This window comes from Leuciscus leuciscus (genome assembly GCF_965113295.1).
Source record: "Leuciscus leuciscus genome assembly, chromosome: 23".
NCBI lineage: Eukaryota > Metazoa > Chordata > Actinopteri > Cypriniformes > Leuciscidae > Leuciscus > Leuciscus leuciscus.
In genome coordinates, this window is record NC_138747.1 from 11,299,852 (window position 1) to 11,326,777 (window position 26,926).

At 35.2% G+C, this 26,926-nt stretch overlaps 1 protein-coding gene and 1 long non-coding RNA gene across 4 annotated transcripts in view; both read left to right on the top strand.

The window, feature by feature from the left end:
- iqsec1b (IQ motif and Sec7 domain ArfGEF 1b) overlaps positions 1-26,926 on the top strand; it is a 169,710-nt gene that overhangs the window by 46,241 nt on the left and 96,543 nt on the right. For 2 of the 3 annotated variants that reach the window (XM_082155000.1, XM_082155005.1), the window contains exon 3: positions 12,400-12,507. The exons of the other annotated variant lie outside the window; for it this stretch is intronic. In XM_082155000.1, the coding sequence (XP_082011126.1) occupies positions 12,400-12,507 (108 nt within the window). The remainder of the gene's footprint in view (positions 1-12,399; positions 12,508-26,926) is intronic. 3 annotated transcript variants of the gene reach the window in all.
- On the top strand, positions 21,712-25,122 carry LOC309487401. Its single transcript, XR_014201838.1, has 3 exons — positions 21,712-22,849; positions 23,257-24,089; positions 24,741-25,122. It is a non-coding gene; the product is annotated as an uncharacterized lncRNA (long non-coding RNA).

Here is a 26,926-nt window from a genome sequence, read left to right on the forward strand (position 1 = left end):
AATGAAGCAGATGTATAATTTGGCAGTAGAGACCAAGGACTTTTGGAAGAAATGTTAGTGTGTTGTGTTATAATGGTGGGCCAATATATCAGCCAATCTTTGGTCATTTTGAGATGATTCACATCAGCTGATAAGTTTATCCATTTAGCCGATTTCAGTTCTAAGCTCTATTGACAACTTTATCAACAAAATAGAAACCGGTTTACTTTTTTTTTTATATATATTTTTTTTTTGCAGATTTTATTTTAGAGTAAATATATGGAAAAATAATACATATTTGAATGTATTACTGTAAAAAAAAAATGAAATAAAAAGTCACAGACAAAATGGAAAACAGAAATTAACTGGAAGTCAATGCACTGTTTATTAAAAGGACTAATATTGTAATGTCTTATGTTCACCACTGCTGCATTTATTTGATCAATGCAGTAAAAACAGTATTATTGTAATACTGTATTCTTTTATATATATATATATATATATATATATATATATATATATATATATATATATATATATATATATATATATATATATATATATATATATATATATATATATATATATTAAAATGTTTTTTATTCCTGTGATGGCAACCCTGAATTTTCATCAGCCATTACTTGATCCTTACATGATCCTTAAAAAAAGAATTATAATATGCTGATTTGGTGCATTTCTTCTTCTTATTATTATTATTATTAATGGTAAGAACAGTGTAATAAATATTTGTGGAAACTGTGATACATTTTTATCAGGGTTTTTGTGAACCTACCTAAAGAAAAATATCGATCTGCGGAATATTGTGCACTCTTTTAGTTTTAAGCAGCAACAGTTCTATCACTGGAATTGGGGACAAACACTTAGTAGAGACAATGGGAATTTCACTTACAGTAAAGCTCTCTTCTTCGATATCAAAGCTTCAAGCCAAACTCAATTGAGTGCACCAGCATATCGCTCATATCTCTCCCTTATCTGGACGTTTTTAAGTCCCCCTCAGTCAGACTTTGATGTTGAGGCTGATAAATGGATGCTGGCAGTTGAGTCAGATATCAGTGTTATTTCAGCCACTGTTTTAATGTCGTCAAACACTCTCATCAGTTTCAAACCAGAAAACATGTTGAGCCTTTCTAGGACAAAATGACAGTTTGAGCAACAGTGAAGGATGTTATCCTTCCATTCTAGGGGTGGTTTACGCGAAAAACTTTTTATGCGTTTTGTCCATTCATTTACATGATATAGGTATTTTTTTAGTCTTTATGTATGGATTATTTTTTTATTTTTTTTAATGTATACATTTATTAATAAATATGTATGTATGCATTTTACAGTGCTGCTGGGTATAAATTCAGAGTTACTCTACAGTGCTTTAAAATGTTCTTACTTAAGCCTGTATAGTTGATTCATTGAGGGAATTTGATAAATATTTCAAGCTTTCATTTCTCTGTGTATGTAGATACACAGTATATAACAATGTGTAGTAATGACTGAAATACTTCTAAGGAGAAAACACCCTTCAGGTCAAATCAGTCTTTAATCTTTTCAAACGCCTCATTTATCGTGGATAACTTGAGAGAAAACTGAAGTATAGTATAATATTTCAATTTCAGTGACTCAGAGCGGAGTGAAATGTCACCTCTTACAGTTTTCTTTATTCAACTTACCACAAACCAAAATATGTCACTGCTGCAAGTCGCATACATCAGCATGACATCAGCAAGCCTCTGCTTTCCACTGAGCGGCCCTGTACAATACACATTGTTCCTTGTAGACAAGGACGTGTGTGTGTGTGTGTGTGTGCGTGTGTGTGTGTGTGTGTGAGAGCCTGTATAGCTGCAGGGAGGTTTCTCGGCCTGGTCCCCCAGAGCATTTACCCTCTCTCATTTTCACCTCGGTCTTTACACTCACCTCCCTGCTTTCTCTCTCTCTCTCTCTCTCTCTCTCTCTCTCTCTCTCTCTCTCTCTCTCTCTCTCTCTCTCTCTCTCTCTCTCTCTCTCTCTCTCTCTCTCTCTCGTATGTGTCTTCTCATTGATTTGGTGCCTGTAATAGGCTGCTCCATTGAAGCATGTGCACGCCGTGTGCGCACGTGTGTGTGTGTGTGTGTGCGCGCGTGTCACACAGCTGTTGGCAGGCCCAGTTCCAGCGCTCTGATGCTCACGCTAACAGTGCAGAGTGAGGCGGGTGCTGACACGCTGTTCTGCGCTCGGCCTGTGGCTTTGCCAAGGTTAAGTGGGCAGGGCTGGCCACACACTGGTTGCTTGCAGATACTGGAAAACAAAAATGTGTGGTTGTGTCAGTGACCTGAAAAAATGCTGCTTTGTCAAATATCTGGAAGGAAGGGATCAAGGCATGTCAGAATCGAGTGTTTGGATAACATCCTGCCATCCATGCCTCCTTCTGATTGATTTTTGAAGGCAGCCAAAAAATCTACTTTTTCGATAATTAAAAGTTTTGAATTATTATTATTGATTGATTTTATTAATAAATATAAATTTGTATGCATCTACACCACTTTTCGAATTTTGGGTTGGTTAGATTTTTCTAAATGTTTTTGAAAAAAGTCTTCTTTGCTCAACAAGGCTGCATTTATTTGATCAGAAATACAGTAAAAAGTGTAATAACTGTTTTATGTTTTAATATTCAAAATTGTAATTTATTCCTGTGAGGGCAAGGCTATATTTTCATCAGCCTTTAATCCAGTCTTCAGTGTCACATGATCAGCATTTATTTTAAATAGATTTTTGTTGTTGTTGTTGCAACAGTCTTTACTGTTTTTTTATTATCAGTGTAATGTATCCTTGCTGAATTTCTTTAAAAAAAAAAATGACCCCAAACTTTTGAATGTATTTTTTAAATGTATCTATAACTTTTTATCTGTAACTAAAGAAGTCAGATTAAAAAAAAAAAAAAAAACATTTATAGAATTTTTATATTTTACTGTTTCATTCTGCTTTTGCTCAATCACTGCTATTTTATTCCATTTTTGTTTTAGCGTTTGCACAGTTGCACTAAAAAAAGATTTTCGCTGCATTTGAATATGCCTACTTCCATACTATATAGTAGACGATGTGAGTATGTGAGAGGAGTAGTTTGTCTGAATTCATAGCATTCATAAAAGAGTAGGCAAAAAGTACCCGGCTGAATTCTGAAGTGTGCATTCAGTGGACACTTTACTATCCCATGAGGCCACGGGAGAGGATTTGTGAATGGAATTGAAGTGATGCAACTGACGCCGTAGGTCACATTATAATGACAACATGGCAGATAGTTCATTTATACTACACTCATTCATACTAAATAAAAAATATATATAATTTTTACGGTTGCGAAGTAAGTTTAAAACCAAATGTAGAACCAACTATACAGTATGCAATTTTAGATGCATCAAATGTCTTTATAGTATCACACTTAATATTTTTCTCATTCACTATAAATGCGGTTTTATACATGCAAATATATATCTGCTTATATGGCAGTCCTTGACATCAAAATGTTTAAAAAATAACTAAATAGCCAGCAAAGCCCCCTTTAGCTCCTCCCTCTCTCCTCTCTCTCTCTCTCTCTCTCTCTCTCTCTCTCTCTCTCTCTCTCTCTCTCTCTCTCTCTCTCTCTGCATCTGATCTGCTACAAAGGGATGCTGGGAATGTGGAGCAGCCGCACACTGTGAAGTCTCTCTTATAGGTTCACAATGATAGCAAGTGGCTACTGCAAAGGCAGCAGATCTGGGGATCTGCAGCTCGATCGAGCGCTAGCATCCTCCTTCCTTTCTACCTTCTGTATTTTTTTATTTTTTTATGTGAGTGATAGTTACAGAGCTCTGTCCAAATACCTGTGCCCTGTTAAAGTGAGTGTTGTTAAGCCACAGTAATATATATGATGACTTTACTACTGTTTGGTGGCGCTGGCCTGACGCAGCCAGGTCTCAAAATCATTAATTATTAAAAGCCATTGAAGTTGCTACTGCCTCCTATAAATAAAGGCTCCCTCAGGGTTATGAGAGATCTGAGGTAGACCAAAAGACAGACAGATGAGAGAGAGAGATAAAAAAGAGGACTCATGGCCAGACGTACACCCAATATGTATTATTGTATTAGCATACTATCTGTACTGTTTTATTATAATGGTGAGTATACTTTGCGTAGTATGCAAATTTCCTGTGTACATAAGAACTACATTGAGCAAAATTGCGGTATACAACTATACATGCACAATGGATTATATCCCACAATACAATGTGCTAATTGTTCCATTTTGATGAACTAGACTATATTTTCCCAAATTTTTTACTTAATTTCTAATTTTTTATCTCTTAAACAAAATAAAAAAATGATGTGAGGTCATGTGACAACATTATAGCTCGTTATAGAGTGTATAGGGCTATTTTCGGAGTAGCATACTTGCATACTATCTGTACTTTTTTTTATTATTATTATTTCGCCACTATACTTTGCATAGCATGCAAATTTTCTCTATGCATAGAAACTCATTTGAGCAAAAATACAGTAAATACAGGGTGCTGAATTTTTCATTTTCAAAGTAGTGGAGGTTTAGTACTTTATTAATAGGAGAGTATAGTTGAATTATGGAGGTGTACTGCTTTAAGCACTGTGGCTCTGCCATGAAATATTAACAATATGAAAATGACCCCTGTATGATTCATTTGCACAGTGAAAGAGGTCACTACAGCAGGACACTGAGCTGATGAGATACACTTACAAACATAATGCTACCACAAAACACATTTTGTGGCTAGTGGCTACCGTTATTTTTACTGCTGTAAATCCATAAACTAATATGGGTTCTCCTTCAGAGATTGCAATAACTGTACAGCATTTTTATTATGTTTTATTATTTTATTTTATTGTAAAGTTTTTTGTTTTTTTTTAAGAAATGTAAAAAATATATATCATTACAGTATAGCCAGACCTTTGACTAAATTGAACGCTCAGTTAGACAAGAGGAGAACATCTGACTGACATATAAAGTGACCAACAATTGCTAGTTTTGGTTTTATGTGTTATTTAGGGGTTGGTTTATCTGAAAAAGATGATATACCACAGTGATATTTCCAGTGGTCTCCCTGACACACTTGTGGCTTGGCCTTGTTTTTTGGCATCCATGTGTTAGCAGTCAGTCCATTCTCAAACTGGCAGATCTGATAGATTGTTGTGCAGTGAAGCTGAACTGCACTGCTACTCGGACTCGGTTTGTTTCACAGCACCAGGGGCAGAGAGAGTGAATCGGAGCTCTGCACATTTAACCAGTGGCTTAATGGTTCAAAGCTTCTTTACTTTCATGCACGATTGATGGTAGCATGGTGGTTTGTCTGCTGGATCTGAGGAAACGGTTTGAAGGGAATGAACAGATTTGTGATCACAATGCTGATCAGTCTGGACCATTTAAACTCAATTACTCGGTTTTGTAGTTTGGGTGCTGGCCAGTACTGCTAAACGCAGAACCATTACAAGCAACATATGCTCAATGAGGCCAAATGCTGTTGTGAAAAATGGAAATAGTCTTTTGGCTTTGCTTGAGTATTACAATCAGAGACATTTTTATGTCTCCCTGAATTACCAATTTACTATTGGTGAAAATGACACATGAATCGATGCTGTCAGACAAAACCAAGGACCTCGAACTAATGAAAACGTGCCCACCATTTTCAGGGTCAGTTATCAAGGAGGGAGGGAGATTCAGAGGGTTAATATGAGACTGAATCAAAAGCGATCACCTGACGCAGATTGTTGTTTAAGGAAAAGGGTCAGCGCAATGTCATGCTATTCACTTGCACTGCTTTTACGAGGCCATGTTAATTTAATCATTTCTCCATGTGCTTCGGTGATAGTGTTAACATGTTCAAGGTCTTGTTTTTCCCCTTACTTAAAAGGATAGTTCACTACCACAAAATGCATCATTTGCTCACCCTCATGTTGTTCCAAACAGTGGAGAACAAAAGGAGAATTGAATTATAGTAAACACCAAGACTGTCCAGCATAAAAGTGATCCTTGCACTATATTTCAGTCCTTTTGAACACATCCAATAGGTTTATGTGAGAAAAAAAACAAAATTAAGTCATTATTCACTGATAATTTGCCCACTGCCAAAGCTCTACAATAGGGCTGCTCGATATTGAAAAAATGACATTACAATATACATTGGGATTGTGTGAAAATAAAATAAAAATAATAATTATTCTAATTTGGAAAAAAAATAATCATGGGTTTATTACGTGGGTTATATAGAAAAGAGAAAACGATAAATATTTAAGTGAGATTTTTTAAATAGAAAAATGAATATTAATCATATTATACTGTAAAATAAAACTAAGTATTTAATGAAAATGAATCATTTAATTTTATAGTTCAACTGTCAAATTAAAATACTAATTTACATTTTCATTTTTAAATTATACCATCATTTTATTTTGCCAGAAAACCGCAAAATGACCTTAAACTTGTTGGCATCAGGTTTAAACACTTTACAAATTACAATTCTGGTGAAATTAGTGGTTCCAAATGCATTTTCTAAGTGTTTTAGTGTTTTTAGCCAGCTCAAAAACTTGAGTGCTTTGACAGCACAGCGGTTTTTCTTTTTTCTTTTTTTTTTCAGTTTGACCCGTTGGTTGCTATGATACAGAATGTCCGTGGAAGTGTTACTTGTATCTGATGGTTTGTTTTTATAAAAAAGGCGATAAAATGTAAGGTATTTGCTCTGGCTCTTGTTTTAAATGATTTTGTTCCGTTGTTGTGCTTGTTGTTGTTGTCGTCTGTTACCAATGTATAAGCAGGATGTGGCAGTTGGTCGGTGTGGTATTTGTCCCGCCCCTCCTCCACTGTGATTGGACTGCTGGGTAAAAAGTGACAGTGATTAAAGAAAATGTTTCAACTCTTTCGGCGCCCAGAACAAAAGCTCAGCGCCTCATCATGCTGATGGAGTTTTTAAATACACTGCGCTCCCATTGAAAACAATTGACAAAATAGAAAAAACCGCCACAGCCTTAGTGATTAAAACTCACAGCACATGCAGAGGTGTGTTCGTGTGTATGAATATATTGCCACATTTCACTCTGAAACATGCAGAGCATGTATTTATGGAATTAATTAAGCCATATTGCAATATTATTTTAAAATTTCTTCTAGCATGCTCTGAAATTTATGGAAGCTTGTTTCCGCCACTGAATAAAAATAAAACCAGTAATTACAACTTTTTATCTCACAATTCTGAGAATTTTTTTTTTCTCAGAATTGCACGGTATAAACTCGCAATTGCGTGTTATAAAGTTAGAATTGTGAGATTTAAAATAGTTTTTCCCCTCAGAATTGGACTTTATAACTCGCAATTGACCCTTTGCAGGGAGTTTGATTGACAGGTGATCTGACATAATCCTCCCATTCATTTCTTTAAAATATGACCAAATTTGTCAGAAAAAAAAAAGGTCAGAATTGCAAGATAAAAAGTCAGAATTGCGAGTTTATATCTTGCAATTCTGACTTATTTTCTCACAATTCTGACTTCAGGATAAAAAGTCGCAATTTTCTTTTAAATTGTATTATTCCTTGGTGAAAACAAGCTTCCATATAAATCTCATTTGCATTCAGAGTACAAAATATTGTGTTGACGCATCACCGTTTTTAGTTGTATAAAAATATATTTCATACAGTAAGTTTTTCTGTAGTGTTCCATGGAGGACAATAAGGTATACGGGTTTGAAACGACAAGAAGCTGAGTAAATAATGCCAGAATTCCTTTTTAAAATGGGTGTGGTGGGTATATGGGCTTTGAATAGCATGTTGTGCTTCTGGGGTGTGTCTTTGATCAATGTTTGCTTATGAAAAGCTCTTCAAATGAAGCTGCTGTTTTGCAGCTCAATTAGTCCTTGAAGCTAATCTTAGGCTAGCTTTGAGTTCTTGCCAGCTTTTTGGACTTTTTTTTATTTATTTATTTTTTTTACTTTTGGAGCATTTGTTTGGTTATAGGAGTTATGTAACTCTAGAACCTGCTCTGCGGTGATAACAGAAAGCTTATGCCAGCCAGGGCAGAAACTCAAAGGGTTTTAATCCCATGACATTACCGATTATCATTGGTTAGCAGGGTTCGCTGAGGAGAACAGCTTCTTTGTCTTGGTTGTGACATGTAAACCAAATGGCTTTGACGTGACATTGCAGGATTTTTTTTTACCCATGAAATGCAGAGTCATTAATATTAGCAGGCTTTTGTGCATCATGGGGAAATTATCTGCTTAAAGTGCCAATGTATAAGAACATTCATTATGTTGATTTATTTATAATTTAGCTTTGTATACTGTGCCGATGACAAAAGAAAGCACACAAAATAAAATGACTGGTTGTAATTAATAATTCAGTCTTCATAAATTGGGGTGATAAAACCGTGGTGGGATTTTGATAAATTTGATTCATTGGTTTGCTGCCATGCCGACAAATTAGAGTGAGATATTGCGTAAATATAAATTTAATGTCATAAGTTTAGCAATTCCAAATAGCTGATTAACTGGATGAGGGACCTTGGTGTCTCTGATTGAAATTCAATTGAAGTTTTGTTCAATCAACAGAATCCATTTTAAGCAAAATACTGAATGCATGCATTCCATTTAACTGATTAAAGAGCATGTGTTGCCTCCTGTGAATGTTAATACTCGCATTTAAGCTCGACTAGCCAAGTTTCAGAATTCAAAAAGTAAAACATGATATTCAAAGCATGCCTGGCTCGGTTATCCAGCAAACATCTGGTCTTTTAATCTCATGTAATATTGACATGGGCGCATTGGGCGGTATGATGTAATTCTCAAAAAAAAAAAAAAAAAAAAATCCATAAACTAAAAAAATATATATAACTTTGATTTGATAACTTGAATACTTACAGCAAATTTTGGATTGGTGGAACTAACTGAATCTTACCAGGTGTCCGGGATGGCACAGATGCCGTTAAACCGCTGTACCTCTTTCCTTCAATCTTCTGGTCTCTCAGAGGCAGTTGTGGTGAACATGACATCTAATTGTACTGACAGTAAGCCTCTCATACACCTTCATTAGATTTCATTAATAGTCCGGAGAAGATTATTACTCATTGCAAATGGAAATTAACCCTTGGCCATGCAGTAATGATTAGGCAGAGCGATTCTCCTGTAATCTACAATACCGCCATCCTTTTGCGACATCATATAAAGATTTCTAAATGTTCTGCATATATTACCCAAATGTCACCTGACTGGCTGCACAGCATAGAGAGACAGATGTTATTTCCTGGTTGGATGCTACCTGCTTTTCATAGGATTGTGTCCTCAGCGCTTTAGATTATCTTGTGCAGTGATATGAGGATTATACAACTCTACAGGAAGAGATGTAATCTGCTCCCTTTTAATTAATCATGGAGTCTTAAAATGGCTTAGTTTAGAAAAAACTGCTTGTTTCATTCCTTGTTTTGTTTTTTGGAAAGAAAGACTATGGCTGGATGATATAGCTAATAATATCTCACAATTGTTTAGCCATCTGATGATGGTCGTTAAATGTACTTGTGTTTTTGTTCAGTATTTGCTCTGAAATGGCTTAATATGATACATTTTCCATTCAGATGAAGCATAATTTCAACCAAATATTAAACAAATTGGTTAAAATTGTAATGTAGCAACTAAATCACAAAAATCTATTACAATTATTTAATACAAGAACTAGAACACAGTGAAAATCTAGTCAAGGCATGTTTTATGAACACTTGAACCATCAAATAAAAAGTGTGTTAAATGATTGAGCTATTCACAGTGTTGCTTAATTTTAGCACTGGCAAAACAAATATGAATATACTGTGAATATTTATTCAACCAGCCCTAAGAAGGACTAACTTAATGTTCTCATCCATGTTGGATAAGCACAGGATTTTGCTTTTAATCTCAACAGACTTTATTTATTGTAGAGTTGACGACGAATGTTCAAATGGCAGGATGCTTTTGAATTAAGGAAGCATGCCATGATTTTAGACTATTTATGTCCTATCCTCTTATTGGCTGGTTTTCCCAGTATCATTGTCCCTAATTCTTAGATTTCCTTAGTTTTCAAGGTGAAGGACATGTCATTTTGTTTTGTTTTTTCTTGGTGGGATGAATCAGAGTGGTGAAGAGTTGTAATGAATTTAGCACTCTAGCTGATTATGTAAGCACATTTGTCTTTTTCGTTTCATTATTCTTTATCTTGTAATGTAAATGTAATGTAAATCTGTGGTGAAAAATGGAATTACAGCGCACTCTAATTTAGAGCCATGGGGGCAGATTTCAGGCTGCCCTGCTTATCTTCACGTTGCCTTACGTAAACCTTGCTCCAGACCAAGATGATATCAATCCGCTTTAGCTATGTGTTTTCTGCATCAGGTCAGTAACTGTGTGGAGTAGCGTATCAAATTAATGAAAGTATACATCCTTTAGTTAACGTGCTCATGTGAATAGCCTTTATATAGTTCTGTTGTTTTATTTCTGAGAATAGGCATAACTTTCTTTTCCTCACTGGAGATCCTCTACAACTCGTAATGTTCTAAAACAACATTCCGAGGCTATAAATACTACATTAAGGCAATTAGATATGATTGTACTTAAAGCCTGTCAATCAACATTAGAGTGCCGTCCTCAGGCTGAATAACGTGAGTGAGTTACAGTGAGTTACAAAGGCCTTCCATTCAGTCAGAAGAGGATTTGAAGGTCCTTGAAACATTCATCGTTCTGCATAGCCTAATGAAGGATGGAAACCCACTGTGACTGAATTCAGTGAGTGTGTTTATGTGTATGACGAAACGCTGATAACTATCAAAATCCAGATCTTATAACCTGACAATGCAAGACAACTGTGTTCACATGAGATTTGAAATTGTCAGCCTTTTTTGAGGTTTAGATGCCAGATATACACACACTGAATATGCTTACAGTGTGTATTGGTGCAATGAACATAAATACAGGTAGGGCAATCATGTTTTGGTTAAACCATTAAAACCAGTGAGGATGTCCCGCTGGCTTGGAGTAGTGTCAGAGAGTTAAAAGACAGCACTGTGTTGCCACTGAAAATGTTTATGTTCATTGATCTTGTACATCTATTTTTATGCCTTGAAAACTTATATGTTACATTTTTGCTCCAAATTCTGCTGATTCATCACCAATATAATGTTATCCAGCTGGCTAACACAGATGAAGTTTTGCTGAAATAACAAAAAGGACTTGTGAAAGTCTTGAAAGAATCAGTAAGAATGTTCAAAACTATGAGCCAGTCTGTAATATTTTACATTGTATGCCACTGTTTTCCAGCATAAGTGGAATTATCCATTAGTTATAGGAACTAGCCACCAGGGTGGTTCCCTGAGAACTAAAGGTTCCCCTAGAGCCATTTTCCTGGTTGCATTCGCACCGCCAGTTGGAACTCTGAAGTGACGAAAGCCGCGCTTGTTGTTGTGACTTTTATTTTGACGGCGCTGAGAAAGCCATTGCATCTGTCATACAAAGAAAGTAGACCGTATATGAAAAAGTATAAGCGTTTGCCATGTGGTTGATGTCCAATCTTGCTAGCTGAGCAGAAATGCATAATCTTGTTTTGCTTGATCCCCTCAAAGTTGCGTTGGATTTTCTCCTTAGCAGGTTGAGAGGTCAATGTATCAGTTTCCATGTTCATATAGTTAGTTTGTGGAGTAAATATATAGGTTGTAATCTGTGTACATGTCTTTTTTTTTTTTTTAAATGGCGGGTGCTGGTGTTTTGCGTGCGTTAAACACGCAATTGCGTTGCCTATTGTGCTGGGTTAGACCCTTCTCTGAAGCAGGAGCTAATTTAGTTCCCCTAAAAGGAGTTCCTAGATCTAAAATCGTTCTAGTTCTTGCAGAGCAAACAAACCAAAAACTGAGTATTTTCACCATTAGTTTTAAGAACTATTAAAAGGTTCCTCCGGTGTTAAGTCCCCTATTGTTGAGTTCATTTTGTTATTGTACAACTTTAGAAGATATCTAGCTATAGCACACGTCTTATAGACTTATTTTGTGATAACTATAAAAAAAATTGTAGCACTAATTTCTGTTCATTGTAATTGCTTAGAAAAGAGTACCTATATGTTTTTCAGAATTTCTCCTGTTTTACGAAAGAAAAAGTCATATTGTTTTGGAATGACATGCGAGTGAGTAAACGATGACTGTTCATTTTTGAATGAATCTCATAAACCATAATTGGTTTGATTGTGCATGTACACAGCGTGTTTCCATCATTCCAATTCAGCACATTTCATTTTTAAGTACATTCCAGACTGTATCACGGCTTGCCTGTGATTTGTTCCCTGTCGACTGTGATCTGTTTGAAGCATGACCGAACATCAAGAACCTCTTGTAAGCTGAACATGTCTTTCTCTTTCTTTTCCTTTTGAAGACGGCACGCTTCTTTGCCCCTCGATGTCACAGATAACCCTGGCAACTTTATTGTGCCGCTGTGTCGAAGAAGTTACCCCTGTCGCAAATGGAAGTCTGCATCTCTTGGGTAAATGGAAGGGTTTAATATTCACTTGCTTAAGATGCTAATATCTCAGAGCTGCTGCATGGACTAACTGTCTTATTCTCCACACATATTTGTGGCTTGGTGTCAGGTAATGCAAATTGTCATGCTCCCATCATAGTGCTGTACGACTGATTGCTCAAAAATACGAATCCATGTTCATTTAATAGATGTGTCTGCCATGGCTGGGCCACAGTAGTGCTGTAATGCTCCTTCTTTGTGGCTTCTGTGGAAGCGGACCTCCTGTGTCTGATGGTGCACTCAGATGGAAAATGAAGAAACACAGATTCATCCCGCTGCGTAGCAGTAGGATGCCATGTCGCTGATTGTGTGACATGTCGTATGGTGCAGGGTTTTACCGCGCTAGTTTGGATGGACGGCTTAAAGTATAAAATTTGAATGACGTCTTATTTCTTTTTAAATACCACATCATTCAGTTTCTGTCCACTGTCCATGAATGACAGTTCTGACTGAACTGTACTGTGGATGTCTAATGCCAGAGTCCAAAAATGAATAATTGCCATGTTCCCTTTGTAAAATAAACAAAATATTTTTAAATATATGTAAGTATAAAAAGAGGATAATTTTAAGTAAATATAAAAATATACATATAACAGTTATTTAATTATTTATTTAACGTTTTATATAAAAATGAATTTAAATACATTTATAATAAAAATAATGCTAAATATAATTTCATGTATGGCATGAATTATTTATGGTTGAACATTTCACTTGCTATTGGCAGGTATGGTGAAATGTTTTGGACAGCTACCCTCATAATAAGATAAGAGTCTTATTTAAATGTTTTGATCAGTGTCATTTTTTTAATCCTCAGTGTTTTAAACAGTGTATAAATTATTAGATAACTTGTCTCAGTTAGTCGCAGTGTTTCCAGCAACAAAGTTTTCTGTTCTGCACAAACTTACAGGCAGTCAGAAGATACACAATGTTAAGTACTTTTAAATCGCTCCAATAACACATTGCTACATGCTAGAAAAGTTTTCCACAATATAGTTAGTGTAGAAAAGATTGTAGTCTTTGTTTTGTGCTAGCACACCAGCATAGCCAATAGCACGTCCAGAGATCTCTCATGATTATAAGTCTCCGCTAGTTTGTATGAAAATTCATGCTAGCCTGACGTCCGTGGAGGATTGTTATTCCGTGTCCTGTTAATTAGCTGTGTTGTTTAGCCTTGTTTGATGATTTTTAATTAGCTTTGGTGATGACAGGTTCTGATAAACATTAGTGATTACCACGAGAGCTTGAGACGTGGCTGTACATTAACTGCCGTTGACCACGGATCGAGATAACATGTCAGGCTTAGAGTGCAGCTACAAATAACATCGGTCATCCCGTGGGATCTTGGGCTCAAACAGTTGGGTGGAGCGTTTAGAGATCTCTCAATCCTGGTTTCATGAGATCAGACTTTGCTTGAGCCATGCAGGGAAGGCAATGATAAAAGGATGAAATGAAAGAACATTAAAGTTGTGCGAGCATGAGCTCAGGCCTGTGAATGAAAACAAAATGTTCAGACTAGTAATGGATGCACAGTAACCATTTTTGGGATGTGTGAAAGACATCACCACCAAAAACAGAAAGGCACCACCAAAATTGAATTCATTGGAAAAAATGTGTTTTTTCATTCTACATTTTTGCAGAATGATATTACGCTGCTTGTCCAGTGAAATGTCCAGTGAGTGGCTCTAAGGCCCCGTGTCCACCAAAGTGTTTTTGGCTAGCTGAAAACGGTAGGCGCTCTGCTGAAAACGCCTAGCTGTGTGTGCTTGAGAGTGTTTTGGCAGCGCAATTTTTATTTTTTTTCAGTTAAAAAGTATTTGCTCTGGCTCTTGTTGTAAATTATTTAGTTCTGTTATTATTGTACTTGACATTGTGCAAGCAGAATAAGTTAATAATAATTGAATCATGAAATTTGTGTTAATATCCTAAGGCCCTTTGTCAACCAAAGCTTTTTCACGCGGCTGGCGTGTTTTTCCAATTGTTTTCAAAGGGAGCGCCATGTTTTTAAAACGCCAGGAGCGTAACGGGGCGCTGAGCATCTTTCTCTTTTTTATCGGTCGCCGAGAGTTGAAGAATGTTCAACTTTTGGTAAAACGCAGGACATCACTGTCACTGTTTACCTAGCTGTCCAATCACAGGCGAGGAGGGGTGGGACAAAAGCACACCGACCAACCACCCGCCACATTCTGCTTGTACGTCAACAGATGACAACAACAAGCAGAATAACAGAACAAAATCATTTAATACAAGAGCCAGAGCAAATACATTGTATCGACATTTTTATATAGAAACAACACAGAAACAAACTATCTGTGAAATATGCATTTGCCAAAGCAGCCATGCCAATTTAGTTGGTTTCTACAAGTCTTTGAGCTCTTTAATCGTGACTCTTTTTCACTGGACTCGGGATTCTCATCGCAAGTGCAATGCTGTACCAAGTGAGCTATCAAGCAAGTTTACCACAGCAAAAAAAAAAAAAAAACATACAAATGGAGTTGGTTATGTGATGCAAACGTCAAAATCACTGTTAACAACCATACACTACGGTAAAAGTGTTTTGAGGTCATGCCACAGTATTGTACAAAGAACAGTGCAAAATAAGTCATTATTAATCAATAATCTGCCTCTGTAATCATAATTTGAGTGAAAAGTAATAAAAGTTGTTGCCATTGTATTGCCTTTAGTGTTCATTTCAACTGGAATCTTGGAGTTTTGCAAAAATGCACGGTTTTCAAATGAGCCTAGGTTGAAAATTGACATGGCTTTGAAGCAATAAGGAAATGGCTATTGATCAGAAACCCAAATGCAATTCCAGAGACACAAGTTAAGACTATCATACTAGCCGTTTCTTAAAACCTGACTTCAAATAGTATTGTTTTGCTGCTCTTATATACTTCATTACCAGCTAACAAGGAAATAAACATTCTGAATCAAGACTGCAATTACATTTAAAGGCCAATGTTGATTTTAGACACAATAAAAGAAGATTCTAGCCTCTGCTACGTATTAGCATGCAAATTACAGCCTCTGAACTTCAACAAGCAGGTTCTTAATTGCAAAAGCCTCATATTAGTAATCAAGGACTCCACTCCGAGACCATGAGATCGATAGTAGTGGCTGCTGTCGGAAAAAGGCTTTCAGGTGATTGTACTCTAGGCAGACATATATCTAACAGCAGCTGCTAAGTTACCTGTTGTGTCATCCCATTGTTTGGATTTGCATACCGTCTTAATACGTACTCTGCTAATACATACTTTACGTAATACATTCTATTTATGCAGTATGTGTATTGTTTGTAGTATGCAACATTTCAGTGTGTTATATAACCTTGCATGGGATGCTGTATTCCACGGTGCAATGCACTTGCAAGTTTATTGTTGTTTATGTGTGGAATAATATCAGCTGTACTTTTTTTGACCTTCTATTTGTGTGTGCGTGTGTCCGATTATTATCGTTTTTTTTAATATTTTAATGAATTATTGTTAAATTGGACTGATTGGCCAAATCAACCAAGTTAAAAAGAATATCCTTTTCTTTTTAAATGTGTATGTGTATTTGTCATTTTTTTTAATGTCTCTTTCTTTTCTCTCTTTTAATTTTTTATTATTTAATTTTTCTGAAATTGAATTGCCAAGAGAACAAATTTTAATGAACAATGAGAAGGAAAATTGGTAAATAATCAGTTTAGATTTTCAAGATAATAACTACATTCCACTCGCTGAATAAAACGTGATATCATGAGGTCATATGACAACCGTTTAGCAGTTTATTAAAAAAACATATTTAATGGAGTATACAGTAAAAACATTCCAAACATGACCATAGAGACAATAAAGAATACATTTAGCTAATACACTCTCTGTATTATACATGCCTGGTCAATCTGTCTCCCCCCTCTGGTTCTCACATACAGGGGATCTTTGCGTATCCATTAAAGGGAGTGGCTGAGTGTGGAATTCATCAGTATGCGAGCTGGGTAGAGCAGGAGGTAGTCATATACTTGAATCCACTGGCAGACATTCGTATCCAAGCTACTTTGATCTTAACTCCTCGGCTTCTACATCCATCCCTGATATATCAGCACCTTATGTTTCTGTTCACTCATCATATTTTACATATCTACTGTGTCACACGCATTTCTGAAAGAGAGTAAATTGAGCTCTTTTAGTCTGTAGTACATACTAGATACACAATCAGTGCAATTTCCTCTAGTATGTTGGTTTTCTTGTTCTTTGTAGTGACTGTACCGTGCATAATAATTGTCATCCGCTCTAAAGAGTCTGAAGAAGTAAAGTTTGGCGGTTGGAGCTCTGGAATGCGTCTTTTCTGCTCTGCAGTGGGTCTGTTGTCAACCATGACAGTGCGTATTCTGGCCCAGTCTGTGTGATTTGTCAATATAACATCTCAACTTGTCACCACAGGAGGTAGAATTTTGACAACAGTCAAACCAGCATGCTTCACTGGAAGCTGCAAATGGACTGCAAAACAGAAGAGCATGCTCCCACAAAACTTATTTTTCCACAAAACAAACCCCCTGAAAGATGAAAAACGTGCTTCGATTCCCTAACGCACTTTGTAATGCTATTAGACTATGTAAATGTGTGCTTGAAGTGTTGGATGAGTTTCATTTGAGATACAGTGGATATAATTAGTGCTGTCAAATCGATTAATCGCGATTAAATTCATCTAAGATAAAAGTTTGTTCATATAATTGTGTGTGTGTGTGTGTGTACACTCACACAAACATGCACATTCACATTTTTATATATACAGTATATAACCAGACATTTACATCTGATGCACTTTTCTTCTAATTATTTTGACCAAGAACCACTTTGACTAGAAAATACAACATTGACTGATTAGTTAGGGAATCTAATAAAAAAAATAAAAAAATAAAAAAATGTGTTTTTACAAGCTTCACTGATTATGTGCAAGGCAAGTTAAGTTTATTTATATAGCACATTTCATACACTATGGCAATTCAAAGTGCTTTACACAGAAATGAATTAAAATAATCACAAACAGCAATGAAAATTCAAACAGTTATAAAAGGAATTAAAAGAGATATAGTAGGATATACAGTACAGTTTGTTTTTTTTTGCCGTCTTTTTTACTTGATCAAAATATCAACAGAGCTAAACAAATTAAGTCAGATGAATTTGTATTAATTGGTTAACAGTGCATGTGAATTACTGTGAAAAACATATACAGCAGAAGTATACTATCCAGTGGAATGTGTTTGTATTATGCAAGTGTGCAGCAATAACACCATAAATTCTGACCTATGCCAAAACAATCTGATACTAAAAGTCAAGAGGTGTAAGACACAGACTGTTTATTTGGCCTTCAAATCCTCGAAGGATTGGATATTGGCTTAAGTGTGTGTGTGTGTGTGTGTGCGTGTGTGTGCGCTCTCACACTTGACTGATTGCTGGTCAAGGGCACGGAACAGAGCAATTGCAATAGAGCAATGCTTCATGAAAGGACAGTGAGGGAGTTCTATAGGTCACTTTAGTTTAAAGTCCAATCCTTACTATTATCTTCTTATTAGCATGCATATTACTATAGGATATTGGTTGCTTATTAGTACTTAAAAAGTGAATATTAATGCCTTATTCTGCATGACCATATTCTACATCCCTTAATCCCTAAACTTAACAACTACCTTACTAACTATTAATAAGCAGTAATTATGAGTTTGAGGCAAAAGTCATAGTTAAAAGTTAGTTAATAATGAAAATTTGACCCTAAACTAAAGTGTGACCTTATCTTTTTTTATATATATATATTTACACTGTTCAAAAGTTTGAGGTCAGTAATATATAAATATTTTGAATTTTGAGAGAAATTAATACAGCAAGGAAGTTAATACAGCAAGTAATTCAGCAAGAACACATTAAGTTGATCAATAGTGACAGTAAATATGTTTATAATGTTACAAAAGATTTCTATTCCAAATAAATGCTGTTATTTAACATTGTCTATTAAAAAAATATACAACACAATTGTTTTCAGCATTGATAAAAATGATAAAAAATAAATGTTTCTTTAGGACCAAATCTGCATATGAGGATATTAATATCCTACAGTACTCAACATTTAAAGTGGATCAAAACCTTTCATCAAAGTTATACATTAATTTTGGACAATACCCGTTCTTGTCTTAGGACAAGTTTGTTTAACTTTTATCCACTTCAAATGTTGGCTAATGTATATTATAATCGCGTGACTCCTAGCTGCTGAAAATTCAGCTTTGACATCACAGGAATAAATTACATTTTAAAATATATTCACAAAGAAACCAGTTATTTTAAATTATAAAATTTCACAATTTTACTTTTACTGTATTTTTGATCAAATAAATGCAGCCTTAGTAAAGGAATAAAAGAATCTTACCATCCCCAAAACTTTTAAATGGTAATGTGTATATAGTTTTATTGGCTCACTTTGCAGTCTCAGAGAATATGCTGTGACAGGCTGTGTGTGAAAAGAAGCAGAAGTTACCACACTCCCCATCTGTCTTTTAAAGACCTACAGTACCATGTTTCATATCACCTCTACTGTATTGGCACGAGTGCTGTTATGTGACACTGTGGCGATAGGGAGCGCTAGTTCTCCAATTGCTAGCATTGCTACTTAGCATGGACGAAGGACAAAGCTGATGATGGGAGGGGGATGTGGAGGTGGGCGGCAGAGCTAATTCATCACTATAAACGCCTGTGGAACAGAATGTGTCCAACTCTGTGCCTGTCAAAGGACCGAGTCCTACAGGCAGTTAATTAACTTTCCGTCCGCACCGAGAGGAGGTGTAAGTGACACAGGTGCCAGCCTCCAAAAGCAACAGTGAGTGTGTGCTAGTTGTAGATTGAGTGCTCTGATGTACTCCCATTAGATTAAACAAAGTCAGCTGTGTAGCTTATCTCCTCACAGCTAATGTAGTTTTGAACAAAACTGTAAAACTTTCGGCGGGGAGGAGAGGATGTGCGCTCCTCATAACTTTATTTCTCAAATGAAGTTACACGTTTGTAATTTTGTGGTGACAGGGAGACGCTATATTGCACCCTGACCTGAGAGACTACTGAGACATGAAATCCAATTTGATTTCTAAAGGAAAGTACAATTTACTCAGAACTTGCAACCAACTGGAACATGTAATTCTGACACTAGATTTGAGATGTTGGTCTCTGAAAGATTAAAAAAAGAGACCTTAAAGGGAAAGTTCAACCAAAACTAAAAAAAATTATGTAATCTTTAATGCACCCTCATGTGAAACCTGTATGATTTGTTTTTTTGTTTTTTTTTTGCTCAGTGAAGCACAGTAGGAGTTATATAGCAGATTGTCCAAGCAACTTTTTTTTGTCATTCGGACTTCTTTTACAGTATTATACTTTTATGGTGTTTTTGGTCCTTTTTGGACATTGAGAGCTAATGGTCACCAATCATTTTTATTGTACAGAGGATGGAAATCCAAACATTTTGCAAAATATTTCAGAGAAAAACGGTAGATTGTTCATATTGTGTATACAGTAATGTGAAAATAATGTTGGGGTAAGATTTTTTTATTTATTTATTTTTATTTTTTGAAAGACAGAAAACATTGTATTCAACAAGGATGCATTAAAATGATGAAAAGTGAAGTAAAGACATTTATAATTTTACAAAAGACCTTTATTTCAAATAAATACTGTTCTTTTGAACTTTCTTTTCATCAGAGAATCCTAAAAAAAACATGGTCTCCACAAAAATATTAAGGAGCACAACTGTTTTCAACATTGATAATAATAAGAAATGTTTATTGAGCACCAAATCAGCATATTAGAATTTCTGGAGGATCATGTGACACTGAAGACTGAAGAAATTTGAGCTAAAAAAAAAAAAAAAAAAAAAAAAACATTTTTAAAAAACTTACAAACTTTTAAACTGTAGTACATGTCTGCTATGTAGTAGTTAATTTAGTCAACTTCAGGCATATAGATAATTTCAAAGCTAATACACACATTAACTAAAAGCCACACAACTCCAATTTTGATTTCATCTTTAATTGGTTCTGAAATTCAACTGGTCAAGTAGATGGGCCCTGAAGGTAATGATCTTATGTGAATGTGTGAAATGTGATTCGGGTTTTATTAAACTTTTATTATTAACTAACTATGACCTTCAGTAGTCAGATCTACTAATCTAACCATCATAATTGTACTTTAATGACATATGTGATTATATGTGATTTCATATACACACTAATCTGCCTATTTCTCTTTAATTACGGCTTGAGGGTAGAGAGGCCATATATGATGGTGTGTATAAACGCATAAAGACCTATAGCTCTCACTCTCTTGGAGAAATACTTATTTTTATGTGTGTGCGTTGTAAAACTGTATATAAGCTATTTAACCAATAATGAAAAACATGTTTTACGGTTAATTCTGGTGAAATTGACACAAGGTAGCTTTTAATTATAGCATCCTTTGGGGAAATCAGCCAAAACAAAGAAAAGAAGTTGATATGAGCTTATGTGCACATTTTAGGAATGTTTATTGGAATTTATATATATATATATATATATATATATATATATATATATATATATTTATATATTCATATTCATGTGCAATACTTATAATAAAATATATCAAAAACATTGCATATTGTACTAAAGCTGATATATACAGTGTATGTGTGTGTGTATATATATATATATATATATATATATATTATTGGATTTATATATATATATATATATATATATATATATATTCATGTGCAATACTTATAATAAAATATATCAAAAACATTGCATATTGTACTAAAGCTGATATATACAGTGTATGTGTGTGTGTATATATATATATATATATATATATATATATATATATTATTGGATTTTTATATATATATATATATATATATATATATATTCATGTGCAATACTTATAATAAAATATATCAAAAACATTGCATATTGTACTAAAGCTGATATATACAGTGTATGTGTATATATATATATATATATATATATATATATAAAGTGTAAAATAATTAAATAAATTATATATATATATATATATATATATATATATATATATAGATGTATGTGTGTATATATATATATATATACATTTTTTTTTTGCACTTTATTTTACATTGTCATTGTTACATGTACTTACCAATAAATTATGCATAATTAAATGCAATTAACCCTCAACCAAATCCTAATCCTACCTTAGCTATATTAAGTAGGCTACGTTAATTATTATTACACAGTACTTAAATATATAATTAGACTGTAACAATGACACCTTAAAATAAAGTGTAACCTATTTTTTTCCCTTTCTTTTCTTTTCTTTTTTTTTTTTTTGTTTTTTTTTTTTGCTAGCCATATATGAATAAATAGCTGTTAGCGTGTGTTCAGGACTTTCTCTGAAAAAGATGGTAACTTAAACTCTTGTGGTGAACAGGAACTAGCCTCTCTCATATTACAGCAATATGTGTTAATTATTCATAGTCAGGATCAATGCCTTGACTAAATATATCACTGAAAGTCATTTTCTCTTCTTATGCAGCAATTTTCTGGCATATGATAGTAGCAAACATATTTCATAAACTATCACATCAAACACATTTTGATCAAATGCATTAGGCAAAAACGTACAAAAACTGTCACTGCATGGGCGCTACCCTCTCAAAGGGGTATTACCCTTTCAAAATCATATTTACCCCTAAAAGGTGCATATTAGTGTGTTAAACATACATTTAAGTATCTTGGTACCTTTTGAAAGGGTACTGCCTCAGTGACAGCTTTTGTACGTTTTTCTGGGAGTGCTGTGATGTGTGGTTTGATTATTTTCATCTAACGTAGGAGCCTAAAGTATTGGTAGGTCCCCCAAGTGCACAGTGAGATAAGGGAGAATAGACTCCGAGCCCCACTCAGATAGAGCATATGTTCTGCCCTGAGATACCAATCCTTTAATTGTTACTGACAGACTGCTCGCCGCAGTCACAGTGTCACCAAGCGTTTTGTGGGGGGCATTAATGAAAAACGTATAGCGTCCGTTGTCCCTGTCCAGACTCCTTCCTCCTGTGTCTCTCCCTCTCTGTGGCCAAAGATAAATCGAGGTCTTCCTGCTAGCCTGCAGGGGCTTGAACAGGTTCAGAAGCTCTGCGTAAAATAGATCGACTCACTTGCAAAGATATGGAGTTAATATTGTGCCATAATTAAACAAACAAATCCAGCATTTTGCAAACAAACTCGATCTGCTTTGCAAAGGAAAACTCGACTCGCAAACAAACACAAAGCAATGTGCAAGTACAAAGGTCAATTTGAGCTAAAATGTAGTGGAGTTACAAATATGTATTGTGTTTTACAAATATAAATAAATGAGCCTAGATAATATTTCACAAATAAATACAAACCATCCTACAAATTAGTAAATGTATATGTAATAAAGCAACATATAATAATGGCAGCTTTCAGTTTATAGATTCCCATATCCTATAGAGAGCGAATTGCTTCTAAGTGCTAATCTGTCTAGATATGTAATAAACATTTTGCAAAAGAAAACCTCAAAAAGGTTAATTTATAGAAAAATTAAGACAGAAACACGCCTGTTCACCAGTCATTTTCCTCAGCTGTTAGGCAAAGGTAAGTTTCAAAACTAAATTTATCCTAAGTTTTTTATAAGTTTTTTTAACTAAATTAATCCTCTAGCTTAGCGCCATCTACTGTTTTAGAAGAGGTAGTTGCTCAACTGCATTTGTGAGAAAATCTGCATGGACACATTTGTGAGAAAATCGAGCCGAGAGATCTCAAAAAAAGCCAAGTGTCTCACAATCATAACAGACAGATATGCATTTGTATGCACTAGATTTGTTTTTTGTTCAAAGGTTACATGCAATTTGTAGGATGGTTTGTATTTATTTGTGAAATATTATCTAGGCTCATTTATTTATATTTGTAAAATACAATACATATTTGTTACTCCACTGCATTTTCGCTCAAATTGACCTTTGTACTTGCACATTACTTTGTGTTTGTTTGCGAGTCGAGTTTTCCTTTGCAAAGCAGATCGAGTTTGTTTGCAAAATGCTGGATTTGTTTGTTTAATTATGGCACAATATTAACTCCATACCAAAGACCTCACAGATGGAGGGGCAGCAAACTCAGAAGTCTGCCATTCTGCTGGGGGAAAAAAACTTTCGGGCTGGCATCAGTTGGAACTCCCAACATGACCAAATGTTTATGCACAAGAAGTGGACAGGACAGCTTTTATTTTGTCATTTTTAAGATTTTTTTTTAAGAACATTTAAGAAATGTTTTTTGAGCACCAAATCAGCATATTTGAATGATTTCTGAGGGATCATGTGAGACTTAAGACTTGAGTAATGATGCTGAAAACTCAGCTTTGCCATCACAGAAATAAATTACTATATAATATATATTTAAATAGTAAACTATGGAAGCTTGTTTCTGCCACTGAATAAAAAATAAAAAGGTAATTGCAACTTTTTATCTCGCATTTTTGACTTTTTTTCTCAGAATTGCGCAAGTTAGGGTTAGGGTTAAGCCTGGAACACACCAAGCCGACGCAGACGAACTAGCGCTGATGAAAGCCGACTGTGTTGTCGCCTCGCGTCGGGGTAAAAAGCTGCACTTGAACACACCGAGAGAACTACAGCCGACTGTCAGCTAGAATGCGCGTTCTACGCCTGCGTGTAAATGAGACAGCTGTCTATTTCTGCAGATATATTCGTCTATATTCGTCATTCAAAAAGGGAAACCGGCGCTGCCGGCTGCAGTTACACAAACCGTAAACAAAGCAGTGCGTGCTTACCGTTTTGAATATCAATCCTGCTAAACACTGTCTTTATTCCACTCCTCTCGTGTTAATATTGAAATATTCGCCAAGGAACACTCAGATAAGATGACATATCATTAGAACAGCTTTCTATCTGTACCGTTTTGACTTTGCTCGCTATTTTGCTATTATTCTCGTGCACTGACTCGGTCACTAAGCTGAACAGCCAATCAGAGTTCCCTCTTTCACCGACGGCCCGACGCCGATTCAACATGTCGAATCGGCCGTTACAAAGCCGACGAGGACCAATTTCAGCCGACGGTGCGGAACACACTGAGAAGATTTAGTCGGCCGACGCACGGAAACTGCCCGACGGCCGACCGTCGGCTTGGTGTGTTCCAGGCTTTAGGGTTAGAATCAGAATTGTGTGATGTATAGTCGCAGTTGTTTTCTTATAAAGTCAGAATTGTGAGATATAAATTTGCAATTTATATCTCACAATTCGGAGAAAAATTGTCAGAACTGCAGAATATAAATTGGTATTGCGAGAAAAAGTCAGATTTGCGAGATAAAGTATTTTCTTTTAAAAGCATTTATCTTTTAAATAGTTTTATTCCTTGGCGGAATACCATTTCGGAATACCATTTCAGTTTCCATAGAAAAATTTAATTGTAATAATATTTCACAATATTACTGTTTTGCCGTGTTTTTGATCAAATAAATGCAGCCTTGGTGAGCATAAGAGAATACTTTAAAAAAAAACTTTTTTTAAAGTACAACCCCAAGGTAGTGTATGTATGAATGTATGATAAGATTTTTTTTCCTCACTGGAACTATGTTCTCCAATTCTTGCACATAATTCAAACTGATATTTCTTGAGGTTGGTTTTATATGATATATATATACGTATCAAGGTTTATACTCTCTGAGAAAATTGGAAATTTGTACCATGCGTCAGTTTGCCCTTATATCAAAACTCAGTGTCAAAGTTATCATACAAATGTTACCTGCAGCTAAAGTGTACTCGCCAACCTCTCCACCTGCAGACATAAACTCATCCCCAGTTTAGTCAATCAATAAAATCCACTGTAATAATTTAGTATAGTGTGCTTTTTCTTTTGTTTGATTTATTTAACAAGCTCTATTCATAGAACAGTTTTAGCTCCTGTCAGAATCCCAACTCTTAAATTAACTGTTATTAAATATTGCATTAAATACTGACTATAATAGTTGTTGTTTTTTAGGCCAGCCAATAATGCATCTGCTAGGTTTGTATTCGGTCATGGATACTTCAGATGACTGTTGTACAGAGGATAGCTTGAGCCAGGTGGTAGCTTTAAGAAAGATTTTCATTACCAAGTTTGGAAAAGTATGCTGATACTAATAGAGCTGGGAGAAGAGGGCAAATCCAGCCACCTGTTGCACAGAGACCAGCCGAATGCTTTCGGGAGATATGTGAAGACACGTGGTGCAGACATCTAGCCCTTTCTCAACATTCTAGAATGTTCTTATATTATTTTTGGACAGTTTTGAAGCCTGTTTAATTGGTCAACCAAGTGGTTATTCAACATTCAATTTTGATATTTATAGAATTGTATATGTGTCTATAACTCTAACTGAAAAGTTTGGGGTTGCAGAGAATTTTTTTAATGTTTTTTTGAAAAACAGTAATACGGTGAAAAATTATATAATATTTTTTTTTTCTATTTTAATAAATGTTAGAATGTAATTTATTCCTGGGATGCCAAAGCTAAATTTTCAGAAGCCACTGGCCCAATACTTAGAATGTTTGTAACATTCTAAATGTCTTTACTGTCTCTTTTGATGAATAATGCATCTTTGCTGATTAAAAGTATTATTATTATTTTTAAACTAACTTACCCAAAATTTAGAACGATTGTGTGTTTTGTACCTTATTTTAATGAGAGCAAATTTCTAAAATTAATTGAACATTCATTTTATATAATATTTCACTCAAAAATAATTGTGAACAGGAAATAGTTTAGTTAATCAGCCAAGTATAGGCACATAATCTCCAATGCCAACTGTCAGACAATTAATTGGCCTGGTTGATAAATAGGTCTGCCACTGCTTTACTTTTTTGTTTTGTTCTTCATTTGTTTGTTCAGTTGTTTGTTGGTTTGCTCTGTGAATAATATAATCTCAAAAAATCCATACACCCAATCCCCATCTGTGCCTCGTCATCCGGTCGGTGAGGAAAGCTCCACTCTACCCTGTCACCAACCCTGTCCATCTTGCTGATGGAATTTGAATTAACCTCAGAATTGATACAAAACATTGCCTCTTAACGAGGCTCTTGGCTTTGTTGTCTTAATTGATGCGATGTGACTTAGATAATTGCAGTGTCACATTGTTCAGAGCTGCAGAAGGCAAATTACGTGTCGTTGCAGCGAAAGCTTAAATCCCCACTCCCGGCATCCTGCTTTGAGACGGCGGTTCTGCGTGAGCCCTTCCTAATGACAAGGGTGTGTGTTATTGTGTGAAGGCCTGTTATTTTCTGACACCGGTGCAATTTAACACATCACAGCTCATGGTGGATTAAAGCAAAACAGGTCTTTGTGAGCAAA